Source organism: Ochotona princeps, chromosome 20 (genome assembly GCF_030435755.1).
Source record: "Ochotona princeps isolate mOchPri1 chromosome 20, mOchPri1.hap1, whole genome shotgun sequence".
Taxonomy (NCBI): Eukaryota; Metazoa; Chordata; class Mammalia; order Lagomorpha; family Ochotonidae; genus Ochotona; species Ochotona princeps.
Window position 1 is genome coordinate 16,280,297 of NC_080851.1, and position 15,117 is coordinate 16,295,413.

Consider the following 15,117-nt stretch of genomic DNA (forward strand, 5'->3'; position numbering starts at 1 on the left):
TCCTCCTCTGTGTGGCCTCTGACCCTATTCGTGAAGGTCAAGCCCTGGATGCAGTAACCTCCCCCAAAGCCCTTCTTCATAAGGCCATCACCTTGGGTGAAGAGTTCCAACATGTGAATTTTTTTTTTAAAGATTTACTTATTTATTGCAAAGTCAGATATGCAGAGAAGAGGAGAAAAAGAGAGGAAGATCTTCCATTTGATGATTCACTCCCAAAGCAGCCGCAACAGCCAGAGCTCAGCTGATCTAAAGCCAAAAACCTGGAGCTTGGAGACTCTTCCTGGTCTCCCACGCAGGTGCAGGGTCCCAAAGCTTTGGGCTGTCCTCAACTGCTTTCCCAGGCCACAAGCAGGGAGCTAGATGGGAAGCAGGTCTGCTGGGATTAGACCCATGCCCATATGGGATCCAGACGCGTTCAAGGCAAATACTTTAGCCACTAGGCTACTGTGCCGGGTCCCAACATGTGAATTTTGAAGGACATACACTTTCTTTTTTTTTTTTTTAAGATTTATTCATTTTATTACAGCCAGATATACACAGAGGAGGAGAGACAGAGAGGAAGATCTTCCGTCCAATGATTCACTCCCCAAGTGAGCCGCAACGGGCCGATGCGCGCCAATCCAAAGCCGGGAACCTGGAACCTCTTCTGGGTCTCCCACGCGGGTGCAGGGTCCCAATGCATTGAGCCGTCCTCAACTGCTTTCCCAGGCCACAAACAGGGAGCTGGATGGGAAGTGGAGCTGCCGGGATTAGAACTGGCGCCCATATGGGATCCCGGGGCGTTCAAGGCGAGGACTTTAGCCGCTAGGCCACGGCGCCGGGCCCGAAGGGCATACACTTTCAAGCAATGACTCATTCCACAATTGAAATGTTTCAAAAAAGCCATGGGCCCATGCAAATATCCTTTATTTAGCATAAGTGTCACTGGATCCTTTCCCTTTTTTTCCCCCCAACTTCTTTCCACATGGGAACATGAAAACCAGATTCTTAGCAAAGTATCTGAGCTTCCTGGGAGACATGTGACAATGTCCAGAAACATTCTCAGCTGTCACAACAGGAAGTGGATTACTGTATTCAGGGGGCAGGAATGCTGCTAAATATCTTCCAATGCACAAGGTAATTTCCTGCAGTAAAGAAGTATTTGGCTTCAACTTGCCCGTCGTGATCAGGTTAAGAAATTATGGATCTAATAAACCAATATAATTATTTGAACAGCTTCAGATATTTCTAGAAAATACACATACACCTTCAAGAGAAAAGTTAAATGCCTACTGCATGACATTTAAGTCTTCTATGATTTTACAATTACCCTACAGAATGGGTACTGCTATAGGTTGAGCTGTGTCTCCCCACCCTCCCAATTCACACGTACAAGTTACTCCCAAGTAGCTCAGAATGCAACTCCTGGGAGGAGGATATTCAAAGAGCTAATACAGTTAACATTAGGTCATGTGAGTGGGCCCTAATCCAATGGACCAGTGTCTCACAAGAAGAGAAAGTTAGAAAGCAAGCATCCACATTCACGGAGGAAGAACTCCGTGGAGACAGAGAAGACATGGCCACCTGCCTGCCCACCGGGAGCTTTCAGGAGAAACTAACCCTGGCAATTCCTGTATGTCCCACTTGAAACCCCTAGAATTTGAAAAAGTGAATTTCTGTCCGTTAAGCCCAAGTCTTTGCCACTGCAGCAGTGGCAAATGGATATGGGCATGTTAGTCTGTTTGTGCACTTGTCACAGCATGGCCACAGACCACGTACTTCACAAACAACAGGGATTTATCCCTCTTGGTTCTGGAAGCCGGAAGTCCAAAATCAAGAGGCTGCTAACTCGGGTTATGTGTCTAGTGAGAACCTCTTGCTTATCCTCCCATGGCACGAGGTAAGCAGGGAACAAATCCACTCTTTCAAGCCTTCTAATGACATCTTCATTCCATCCATGCTGCTCACCAACTACTAATATCACCTTGGCAACTAGTCCTCACCATCCCCAGCTTAGGGGACACATCTTTCAGACTATACCAGGCACTGTTAATCTCCTCCTTTAAGACACAAAGGCCCCAGAGAGTTAAGAGCTGTATCCAGGATCATGTAGCAATTGGAAGTTGGAGCAGGAGTCTAAATCTGGGCTTGCCTCTTGCTGTGTTGTCCACTGCCTTAGGAACTGAAGGATACCACCACTGCCTGAAACCACACTGGTGGCAAAGGGCAAACCCAGACCACACACGGCTGCCCTGGCCCAGTTTCAAAGGCAATAAAAGTCCTCCGAAGGCCAAGCAGTCAGGAGAGCTCGAATGAGACATGAAAATTGTAGATGACAACAGTATTTTTTTTTTTCAAACTATTTTGCACAGAACTGGGAAGGAGGAAAGATGAGTTTGAGCCACCAACTACCCAGCCACCTCTCCTCCTTGGAGAAGACCAGAGGTTCCATTTTCAACTGTTTTAAATACTGGGATTAAATGTAAATTTCGTTGTGCAACAAAATTTCAGCTCAAAGTGTGTGCTAACTTTTGTCTTGCTGAAGAACTCAAGAAAGAAGTCATACTATTTTAAGTAAGATTTAGAGTGGGCGACAATTGGCTTGAGTAAGTTGGAGCAGAGGAAGAGACACGAGTGATGGACACATCTGGGGATGCTCTAAGGAAAGCAAGAACAGTCGGCAGAACTGAGCATCAAGTTCTGAGCAACACAGCAACACAGCACGGCTCATTCATGCCTCACTGCCTTTCCTTGCTCTCATCATTTAGCTAAAACGTTTGTATCTAGCATTATTTTAGCTGCTATATATTTACTTTGTATATCCATTTAAAAAATTCATACACAAGATTGTACATAATTTTTTGTTGTCTTTAGACTTTTCCTGGAATGTCTGGCTCCTCTCACCTTCTCTTGTTAATAATGTAAGATGTTTACTTCCACAGTGTTCCCCTGAATTACATAATCACATACTCATGCATTCATTCTGTGTATCTGTAGCTGCATAGGTTTGGGGTTATTATTTTTCAGCTTTGGAACCTTATTGCTCACAATTAACTTCTTCCTTTTGACAACATCTCTCTTCATCAGTGATAAGGTTCTAATACAGTCTTTTCATACCTCATTTACTCTGCTGTGTAGATCTGCCATAATGAATTAAATATTTTCCTGCTGATGAACTTCTGCATTGCTTCCAGGTTTGTCTTTACAAGTACGTAGTGCTGAAATAAACAGCCTTGTCTATTCTATTAAACATTCCAGCACAGCTTTTAAAAATCTGTATAGATCCTCAGCTTTTTCACTTACTGGCTGTGACTTTGGGCAACTTTTATAATTGTATCAGCATCCTCGTTTGTAAAATAGAGGGATAATAATACAGTGTATGTAGTCAGATACTGCATAATAATATTTTAGTTGATGATGAATCATCTACAGAATGGGGATCTCACATAACCTAGGTGTTGAGTAAGCAGTATCATTTAGGATTGTTTAGTCATAATCTATGAGCACACAATGAAAAAAAAAATCTCTTAATGACCTATTTCTGAGGGACTGGCATGAAGGCTTGACTGGCTAATCTACCACCTACAAGTGCCGAAGCCAAATATGGGTGTCAGGTTGTGTCCTGGCTGCTCTGTCTCCAATCCAGCTTCCTGCTTACAGCCTGGGAAAACAGTACAGGGTAGCCCAGAGCCTTGGGGCCCTGCACCAGCATGGGAGACCTGGAAGAAGCTTTTGGATATGAGAGCTCAGCTCCAGCTGCTGAGGCCATTTGGGGAGTGAACCAGTGAATGGAAGCCCCTTCTGGATCTCCTTTGCTCTGAAAATATGCCTGTGCAATTAAAAAAAAAACTTTTTTTAAAAATGAAAGGTCCATTTCTTAGCCTGCTCCCCTTGCTAGTCAATGTCTATCTATAATTCACACAGGACCTTTACAAAAATACTTGGCAAAATAAGGGCTTAACAGACATGACCTACTAGAAGAAAAGGCCTTAAAACTAATGTTTCATTTGTATGAGACAGATTCATGGGCCACATGGTGTAATAAAGATATTAGCATATATTATACATTGTGTTCCAACAACAAAAAGGCTCCACAAACTCAGTTCACTATGTACATCAGCGTATGCTTTACCTGCGCTTCCCCCTAACAGCTAATGTTGTTCCTCCTCATTTCCCAAGACCTAATGTTTATAAAGTGATACGCCATTGTTACTGTGTCATTTGCATTTCCCAGGGCATGGGTAATGTTGAAACCCCTTTTTCAATTTGTTTGTCATCTGGATTTGTGTTTCTCTGAAATGCTTTTTTATGTTATTTGCTGTTTGTAGAGTTGTTTTTTTTTCCCACTTTTTTCCACATTGTAACAGCGCTCTGAAATCCATATTAGAAATTTCAACCTCTGCTTCCTGTTTGCAGACTACTTTTTCAAATTTAATGTTTGCCTTCTGATCATGTTATCGTGTGTTTGCAATAACTTGACTTTTCAATTTTCATAATTTAATGATCTTTATTCTCTTTCATAGAATATAAGATTCCAACTTCAATTAGAACAGCCTCTGTCCCTCAAGGCTTCCTAGTTCATTTTATATCCTCAATCATTTTTATGTGTTAGAACCTGTATGAAATTCACTTTAGTGTTCTTGAATACTTGTTACAAGTATTTATTTTAAATTTTGAAAAAGAGAGAGCGAGCTCCCATTTGCTGGTTGACTCTTCCAATGCCCACAAGAGCCAGGACTGGGTCAGCGTGTGGCCGGAAACAGAATCTGGTTGAATTGAAAGAACTCTGGGAACTGAGTCCTTACCTGCTCCCTGGCAAGGCACACCTTAGCTGCAAGATGGATGAGAAATGGAAGAGCTGACACTTGAACTGGGCAATCTGGTATGGGATGTAGACTGTTTGAGAGGTAAAGACAGAGACAGGGAGACGTGGGGGGGAGAAAGAGAAAGAGAGAGAATGAATATGAATGTGTGTGTGTGTTGGGGGGGTGGGTATGGGAGAACTGCCAGACCCTGATCCACTCCCTAAACACCCACAACTGTGTCAGGGCTGAAAGCCAAAGTCAGAAATAAAATCCAGGTCTCCCAGGTAAGTGGTAGAGGCTCACCTGCTGCCAGGTGGAGCCACCGCTGCTGCTTCTCAGGTCCTCAGAAGTAGAAAGCTAGAGTCCAGAGAGGGAGGTAGGAATCAAAGAGCTTGAGATGTGGACACTGCTAGGCTAAATGCTTGTTCTGGAAGAAACAGGATTACTCTGTTTGAAAACATATGTTTCCAAACTCAAGAGGAATCTGGTTAATTTTCTCTTGGTTGGACATCCAGTCACACTGGCATCATTCACCAGACAGCTCCCTGCTTTTCAACTGCAAGTCTGTCAGGAGCTCTGCAGAGACATGCATGAGAATACAGACAAAACAGCAACAGTGACATCCAACCAGGCACATGTCCACAGTGACTTCTCACTTTCTGCCCCAGAGTTTCCCTACACAATTACTAGGAAGACTCATCAGATTCACACAGAGATAGGACTAGCAGAAGTCTGCGGAGTCTGAGAGAGGACCCCAGGACTGCTGTGGGGGAATGGGCGGGGCTGTGGGAGCCCCTTGGCTCCTATACACACCACTGCATCCCACCCTGAGCACCTGCCAGGGGGCCGTGAGATGTCCAGTAAAATTTTGCAATATTGCGGTTTCTACCTGCTAATTCAGGGCTCGGCAGATGCAGCAAGGGGTATTTAAAGTATGCTACCCAGGACTTCAAAACTCTACAATTACACTTAATACTCACTTGGCCAAACTCTAAAAATGCTCAGAGCAGCCTCCCTCCCCCTCAGACTTGAAGGAAGACTTTACCACCCAAGAGGCAAGAGAAGGAAGAGGTTTGGGGTTGGGGCAGATTTCATTAGGGCTTCTCTTGAATACCTGGTTTGTGAGGTCCTGCAGTGCCTGGATGTGACCTTGGCAGGGTTAGATTTGTCCCTAACAGACACAGAATGAGTACAAAGAGCCTCTAGCGGTTGCCCACCAACTGGTGACATGGTTGGCCTCTGATCCGAATTCTGTGTTCTGCAACATCGCACTGACAATCACGCAGAGTGACTCACATCTTACAATGACACATGCTAGTAGCGAAATCAAAATAGAACCTGCCTGGTACTCTGGCACTTCTACAGACAGAAAAAAAATCACTTATTCCAACTGTGTAGATTCCAATGTAGCTCAGATTTGCTCTAGTAAAAGTGGTATTCAGAACAATCAACACAGAAAAAGCATTTGCATAAATGGTTTCAGATTATTCAACTCATAGGAATGTAAATGACACTTAACAACGACTATGCTGTCTTTCTGGATCTCAAATATCCTTAAATCCCACCCACCATCTATGCAACCATCCTGCTTTCTCATTCCCTTCCATTGCTATTTCTTCCACACATATTTACCGAGTACCAGGTTTTTCATTAGGAAAGCTACAGGCAAGACTCTGGCAGATATATTTTCTAGGGCAATAAACAACAATAATGAGCTATAAAAAACACAATACAGGGCCTGGTGCAGTAGCCTAGCACCTAAAGTCCTCACCCTGAATGCACTGGGATCACATATGGGCACTGATTCTAATCCCGGCAGCCCAGCTGCCTATCCAGCTCCTTGCTTGTGGCCTGGGAAAGCAGTCGAGGACGGCCCAAAACTTGGGACCCTGCATCCATGTGGGAGACCTGGAAGAAATTCCTGGCTCCTGGCTTTGGACCATCAGCTCTGGCGATTGCAGTCACTTGGGGAGTGAATCATTAGACGGAAGATCTTTCTCTCTGTCTCTCTTCCTCTCTGTATATCTGATTTTGCATTAAAAATAAAATAAATCTTAAAAAAGCAATATGGTATATGTGTGTTTGCTTTATTTTGGACAGTGAAAAGTTCTATCAATAAAAAAGTAGAAGTTGGGAAGTTATGAGTAGGTTCTTTTCAATTTAGTGCCCAGAGAAGACCCTTGGAGAAACGAATGTTTGCACTTAAATGTGGATTTTTCTTATTCAGGCATAGCTTGAGACTATATGCATTTTGCACCATTCAAGCATTGTATCTGATATAAAAATAAATTTGGAGCTTTTCATATTGCATTTATAGTTTTGCTGTTTATGTCCCAAGTCAAAATACCTGAGAATTTTTATTTATATTTTCTCATAAATATTTTATAGCAAGTGGAAAATTTCTAATGGCACAGTTTTAGCAAACATTAATGGGCTGAAATGAAAAATATCACTACCCTATGGCATGGCTGCCAAAATTTGCCTCACTCAGATTATGAAGAGGCTTCATTTCAAACAGAGCACAGGAGCTGGTGCCATGGCAGAGAGGCCATCCTCCACCTGCGGCACTGGGCTCCCATGGCGGTGCAGCTTGGGTCCTGGCTGCTCCATTTCCGATCCAGTTCCCTGTATGGCTTGGAAAGCAGTGAAGGATGACTCAAATCTCTGAACCCTTACACCCACATGTGAGACCTGGAGGAAGCTCCTGGCTTCAGATCGGCTCAACTCCAGCTATTTGAGAACATTTGGAGAGTGAACTGGTGGATGGAATATTCTCTCTCTCTGTATCTCTGACTTAAGTTCAATAAACAAATCTTTAGAAATAAAACAAAATAACATACAGAGTACTGCAGAAATGACCAGGTTGATTAAAGTTGTCTCGGGATGAGTGTTTGAAGCAGTGGTTAAGGTGCTGCCTGGGACACCTGCATCCCATACTGGAGTGTGTAGGTTTCAGTCCTGGCTCTGCTTCAGCTTGTAGTGTTCGGTCCACCCTGGGAGGCAGTGGTGCTGTCTCCGAGCCAGGACTCACTGGCATCTGAAGAGGTGACCAAAAGCAGAAGGTGCAGCTCTGCCTGTCTGTCTCTTGCTTTGTCTCTCTGACTTCGAATAAAATTAAGAAATAAGTAAAGTAAGCTGATTTCACAGTGAAAATATTTTTGGTAGAATTGCAGGCGATTACCAGTGTCATTTTGAGCTATTTAACTTTTCATCTACTTAATCTCCTGTAATTCATGGCCCATCACGAGGTGGTATTTATTTATCTTCAGAAGAATTGTTTTGTTCCCACTGCGTCTGCTCTCTTCCAAGGGTATTCAGAAACCTCACAAAGAACAGCGCTATTGTCCATTTCTACTTGTTCTCCCACAGTAACTCAACTGGATTTTCTGATTTCAATTACAGATCTCATCAGCACCTTTCTTCACTCAAAAATACAACTTGTCATCATTATCTTCACGGGAAAACATTAGCTCCCCGGAATGCCACTGACTGTCCTTCCTGGATGACAGCAGGCTGTGGATCTAGTCTCTTTGTCCACCAACAGCTGTTACACCTCTATCCTGCTCAGAATGAAGGGCTCTCTACCTTCTCTGTCTTGTCCCCTTCTCTGCCAGCCAACTATTCTCACTCACTTTTCAAAGCTGCTTTTATCTAATGCTTATCACAGTACAATACCGTAGGTGCTACACAATAGGTAGCGATAGCACCTGTGACATTGCATTATAAGTTGCCCAAGTATATTTCTCACTTTGGACTTGTACAGTATTTAGAGTCTGAGACTGACATCAGAATGCCTGGACTTTAATTCCTGCCTGGTTTTCGAATAGCTCTGTGACTTACTGGATTATGTCTGTTTATTATTTTTCCTCATGTGGAAAAATAGGACTATACAGTACTCGGACGATAATGTCAATAGCCAAAAGTGTCTACAACAGCACCTGTGATATTCGGAAAGTTCACCATCTATATTTTACTATTAACCTCTGTATCTAAATGGATTTGAAATAAGAATACAATAAAGATTAAAAGAATAAAAAGACTAGTTATATCAATACGCAAACAATACAACCATAATCAAAGATGAAATTTGGACAGTAGAGACACATGCTTTTATGATTTGTCAAACAATAAGATGACACTGGCTGGAACAAGTGTCAGGAAACATACGGAAACTTTCGCCTTTCAAGGGTTTCCCAACTTCTCCTGATTTATCCTGAATAATAAGCAGTTCTGTACCTGGGACTGACCTATGGGGTTTGCACTTTCTGGAGATCTCTTGCCCTCTGGCTTGTGGTTGAGTGCGCTCATGCAGGCAGAGTGGCCCAGGGGTTATTACCCGGCCCTCCCTACCTCACCAGGAATGGCAGGGGCTGTGTCCACAGGAGCCTGCAGCAGCTACAAGAGGTCCCTCTTGGGCCCCAGTTCTTGTGGAGCTCTTAATTCCATCTTCTCTCTTACTTGGCCTAAGAGTTACTGCTGGCCTAAGATTGGAAAGCCAGTGGTCCAAAGAAGTACTAAAACTGCCATTAGAGGAAGTCCCTTCAGCCAAAGGTGAAAAAAACAAGATGGATTATTTTTTCAGTTTACTTCAGGTTTGTAATGGAGTCCTCACCACCTTCTTAAAATTGGCACCTCTCAATATTTGCCTAAGAGAAAAGAGAGGTAGGTTTAAGGGCTATGCCCACTATTCAGGGCTTTTGCTGTAGATGTATCAGTGGATCTATAACCCATACATGGCAGCTTGATGTGACAGAATGTTGAGTACCTGGAAGGTTTTAGGCAAGGCACACAGTGTTACAGGCTTCCCCACAGTTGTTACATGCATGTGCAATGTGAAGAGGAGGAGTCAAAGCAGGTAGCTTTCCGGCATCCTACAGAAATGATCCCACATATACAAAACCCGCAAGCAGGCTGGCACTCTGATACCTTGCAGCACCTGCATCCCACATGAGCCACTGGAGGTCCAAGCTGCTCCACATCCCATCCAGACACCTGCTAACACGCCTGGGAGAGCAGCATGAGATGGAATGAGTACACGCACCCCAGCCACTGTGCGGGAGACCTAAGGGAGTTCACAGCCCTAACACTAGGAACAGAGCAGTGCGACTGGTGGAATACTTTGTACTTGTGTATCCAGCAATCAAGGCAACCTTGTTTTCAAACATCTTGATGTGCTAGACATTGAGCCAGAGTAAAACAGATACAACTTAGTTTCTATTTTCCAGAGGAGAAGCAGACAGCGCTGAGAACCAGACACTGAGGATAGTGAAGATGAAGAACCAGATCCATAGCCAAAAGATGAAAATGACCAGGCACAGGCGCCTTCTCCAGCCACATGTCAGTCCTGAGTGATGGCTAATGCCTCCACGCTGCCCCATCGTTGCCTTACTAATTTTAGTCAGCAGTCATGTTTATGTCTGTTTCTAAAATGGAGAAAGGTAAGTAGGGATTGGGTGTCACCAACACCTGCATGGCTCTCCTCCCCACAGGCTGAATCCTGCCCGGGCTTGCCCTGTGTTCATAACAAATTGCAGCTTTACAAAGCCAGACTGGGACCACGATAAGCCCTGTAATCTTCTGGTCTGCTTGTTCTCTTTTGAATGACGTAACTGTTACAATGACTATCATCTCCCTTGTGGCCCAAGGGAATCACATGATAGAATTCCATGGAGCAAAGTTGGAAGCAGGGTTGCAGGTAGGAAATCAGATTAGCAGAAGGCATGTCCACCCTGCTGGTGGTCCAAGATCCCTGTATCACACAGTTACCTTCCTTGGTGTAGTAAAGTTTAATGGACACACCCATAGAGCCTTGACAGCGTGCTAACGCACAGATAAATGGAAGGTGACAGAGCCAGGTTGAGAGTAGGGGGTTGGGCAGTTGCAGAGGAACCTTCACAATGGAAAGCGGTTCAATAAACATGCAAGTCATGGGCTCATGTGTCTTCTGTGTTTTCCATTAGACTTCTCGCCTGGGCTGAAATGTACTTAGCACTAAGGTTTCCTGCAGAAGGCTGAGTATCTTGAATTCCACCATGGTGCTTTACCTTCAGCCAGCAACCAAAATGTTCTCCCTTGGTCAGCTGTCTTCCTAAATCCACTTCCTACTCTATGGAAGTCCTGAATTCCATCCTCCCAATCCATTTACTCTCCCCATTGCTTGCCAAACACACACTGTAACCTCTGTGTTACTTCACCACAACAGTTAATCTCAAGGTCCCCTTCAGTCACTCATTGCCTCCTTCCAGGCCCTGAGTTCTCTCGCCACTCCTTTTTTAGCTTGCCTCATGAACTCTCCTGTTCTGGCCAACACGACAAGTCAGTCAGTGGTGACCACACCCTTTGCCATGGGCCTTGGCTCTGCTTGCCATCTGCATAGCTTTGGGTAGTCTCATTTCTCTCACTGAGGCGCCCCCCCTCCAGTATGTGATGGTGTCTCTCAAATCCCAATTTCTTGCCCACCTGTTCTCTGGCTATCTAGGGCCATCAGCCCAGTTATGACAAATACAATTATCACAAACACTGAAAACTGTATTTAAAGGTGGATTCTTCATCTTCTAAATATCTTCACTTCATTGAATTCATCACAGTTAACATTATTGTTCCATCCAATAGTGTCATCAAAACCTTGTACTTCATTTCCTCTCTTTCCCTCTCCATAACATTCAGTCAGTGAACCAACTAGACCAGCTTTCTTTTCCTTTGAGACAGCCCAAAGGCCAATCCCTTTTTCTCTTTGATGCTGCCTTTCCCTTAGTTTTGACCCTTTGTCTGTCTGGTTGACTCATGGACTATTTTAGAGCTCGTCTCACTTTTTCCAGTATTACATTCTCTAATTTATTCCAAGATCTAGGGCACACACTGCTAGCTAAAAACACAAATCCAGTTATAATACCCCCACAGGTGATAAAACCATCTGATTTCTACCCCACCTCCAGCTTCCCTTCTCACATCCTCTCTTTTCAAAGATTCGTGATTTTCACTTCCCAGTCTCCCACACTCTCCCACACTCCACATTGGGAAGAATAAAGTGTTTCCCCTTGTCATTACATACAATTCAATGCATGTAGAGGGTTTCCGACTTAATGATGTTTTGACTTATGATTCCTTGGCTTTACAGATAGTGTGAAAGTGATACACATTCTATGGAAATAATACTTAGACTTTTGAGTTTAAATTTCTTTCCAGGGTAGTGATATATGATAAGATCTTCCTGAATGGTGTTGGACAGCCCAGTAAGTATTCCCAGCCAGCCCCATCATCACAAGGGGCAAAAACTGATACTCTGCAGAGTACTGTGTGAGTATCACACAGAGTAGGAAGCCAGGGTGCATGACAGATTAAGTGTGTTAAATGCATTTTCTACTTAGAAATTTTCTACTATACCTCATAAGAGGTATAGTGGGATGTCATTCCCATATAATTTGAGGAGCAATTGTATTTATATGTATATTACACATGCATCTCAGGTTCACATACATACACCATGTGTAGATGATTTAGCATTTGAAAAGTTACTTTGTAATTGTTAATCTATGCATGTATTTCTCCCACGGCTGCTTCCTGAACAGATGTTTCACACTCATCTTTGCATTCTCCTTGTACACAGCATTATTTCACTTTTGTTAGATAAGCAGTGGCATTCCCCTAAACATCTACAATAATCCTATATGATACACTATGTAATGAAAAATTTTCTTTCTTGGTTGCTGATTTTAATTCATTACCTCCAAGACATAACCTTCAATTTTATGAGGGATGATATTATATACACTCTGTGTATTATTAAGTTCCCATTTCATAAACCACTCTGGACCAGAAGGGTCCCATATGAATGTGTTCAAAGCAAGAACTAGCACTGAGGGCCAGACATCCCTTCCAGAGTGACTTGTGTGTTTCCGCTGCGCATTTCTACTTCCATAAGCCTTATCATCCTTACTGACAAGTTAGAAGCAGAGGACTGACAAGGGGAAAATTTGGTCTCATCATATGTTTGACATTTGTTGTGGACATGTTCACCTAGATCAAGATCCAAAAGTATCTTGGGAGAGTGTGTGTTTCAATATCTGAAAGCCTTAGTAGGAGCAGGGGATTCTGAAGTTGGTAACCTAGGTACGTGGGCTTTAAGCAGGTGTTTTCATAGACGCTTCCCTTCAGCACAGTGCGATTAAGCCAGGTCAGAGCAGAACCCACACTAGCAGTCTCAGGACTCATTTGCTGTTTGTTAGCAGGAATGTGCAACTCATAAGGACAGGGCAGGATGATTTCCAAATCAGGCAAGGTGGAAAGTATCAGCATCCTAGGCATACTTGAATATTTCTGGAGAATTCTAATACCTACATCTGAAATATCTTACTCACGAAACTACACAAAATTGACCAAGACTTAATTTCTTACCCACAACAGTAAGTGGCAATAGAATGCCTCAGTAAGTAGATAACCAAATACATACTGGATTTTCAAGTCAGATGGATGCTGACAGGTTATCTGACCCAGGAGATGCAAAAGCCAACAGACATAGCATTAAAGCTACTGAACCAAGGTCCAAGAATTTCTAACACACAATTCCCACCAAGGAGCCTTGTCGGGTTACTCATATCAGTTAAATTGTCAACATTCAGGAACCTGCACCTACTTACCTCAGTGTCTTCTCAGTAGGCAATTATCTCACATACTAAAGGCAATCTGCAATTTGTTTTAAGGAATTTCTCTTGTGTCTTTTTAAATGAAAATGAAAAGGCTCCTCCTGCTAAAAAGGAATCTGCTCTTTCCTCGCATCACCTTTTATAATACCTGGCATATTGTTCTGAAAACGGTGGCCTTAGAGAAATACTGCTAACTTATGACTAGGAAAGATCAGGACAAATATAAGAAAATGAAACTGGCAGACTTTCAAATAGAAGAAACTGAAAATGGCAAACCTTACCATTCAAGGTGATTCTCCACAAACGCAGACATGGGGCTGATCTGGACTGTGTAAGTGTCATTTGCAGAGTACTCAAAGAGTCCATAGTAGGGGTTGAAGAGCTCCTGAGACAAAAGGAAGAAGAACTCTCGAGAAGGACCACTGTAGTCTAGCCTGCAAAGGAAGTAGAGGACCAGAAAGCTTATTAAATACCTAGAGGTGGAGAACATATTTCTTACCCAAATTCTGTTTTTTATCCAAATTCTAGTGTGGTCATTCCGAGTTGGGGGCAGGAGAAAGTACAGCAGCTTCCCAATTCTTGAACAGTGGATCCCAATGTAATAATTTGCAGTAGAAACTGAAGCTGCAGTAATGGGTCTGGGGATGTTTCTGGACCACATGACCAAGAACACACTCTCATGGCAGTGTTTGTTAATCTTTTTCTTCCTGTTCATCTAATGCCTACAGACAACACACACAGAGATCCCATTGGAAACAAGGTCTTTGTGACAGAAGGTATAAAGGAGTTTCTTTTGACAGTGCATGCCCCCATGCATAGAACTTTTAAACTTCCAAGTTCATTCCAATGTGCCTTTCTAGGTGGTCTTGTCCTCTAGGGTTGAATGACGTGATGAAATCACTGAAACTATATGAAAAGTTTGGTATGTAACTGCATATATGCACCAAGGAGGAAGAATTTTCTGAGTAGATACTCAGAAGGGTACAGCACCTCAACATTAAGATCCAGTGGCTTAACCCTGCATTTTTGGCTTCTATTTTGATGACATGATCTCAGACTTCAGGCATCCTACTAATCTCGGGTTTTTTTGGAAGAACAGGATGCTTAAAGCGTGGCAGTCCCTGGAGAGAAGTCCTCTGGGACGACTTGATCAGAATCGCCTTCAGGGCAAAGCTCCTTCCTGAGAAGCTCCCCTGCCTTTGGGGCTGGGCTCTGCCCACACTGTGGTATCCCGGGAACATCCCTGGTGCCTCACCCCTCCTCGCCAACAAAGGTGATGTAGAGCTTGTTTCTCTGGAGCTCCTTCCTGGAATAGGCCATCACCTGATTGAAAGTTCCCTCCAACAGATGGTCTCGGCGGATAATGAGCCTGAGAAAGAGAAGCAGAGATGAGTGGCAGCCCTGCAGCCAGGATGTGGGCAGCGCTGTGTGCCTGGCATGAAGGCCCATGTTCACCATCCCCTTTCCAACTCTCTCCACAGCGGGAGAAGGGCAGGAAGAAGGTTCCTGCTGTTCCACAACAGACTGAGCACTTTCACACCTGTCACTGGATACCTTCCGTTAGACTGAACCACGCTAAGGTGATTCTCAGACTATTCACAGAATGTTTCTAAAGTTGGAGTCTTCAATGTGGGCTCAGTTTTTAAAAAGGAAAAAAAAATAAAAAACCTTTCCACTTGAAGTTCAGTTAT

At 43.5% G+C, this 15,117-nt stretch overlaps 1 protein-coding gene across 1 annotated transcript in view; it reads right to left on the minus strand.

Moving 5' to 3' along the window:
* The window catches only part of HECW1 (HECT, C2 and WW domain containing E3 ubiquitin protein ligase 1), a 154,332-nt gene that overhangs the window by 26,558 nt on the left and 112,657 nt on the right, over window positions 1-15,117 (minus strand). Inside the window, exons 20-21 of the mRNA XM_058677941.1 lie at window positions 14,682-14,795; window positions 13,708-13,860 (exon numbers count right to left, since the gene is read on the minus strand). Coding sequence (XP_058533924.1) covers window positions 13,708-13,860; window positions 14,682-14,795 — 267 coding nt within the window. The remainder of the gene's footprint in view (window positions 1-13,707; window positions 13,861-14,681; window positions 14,796-15,117) is intronic.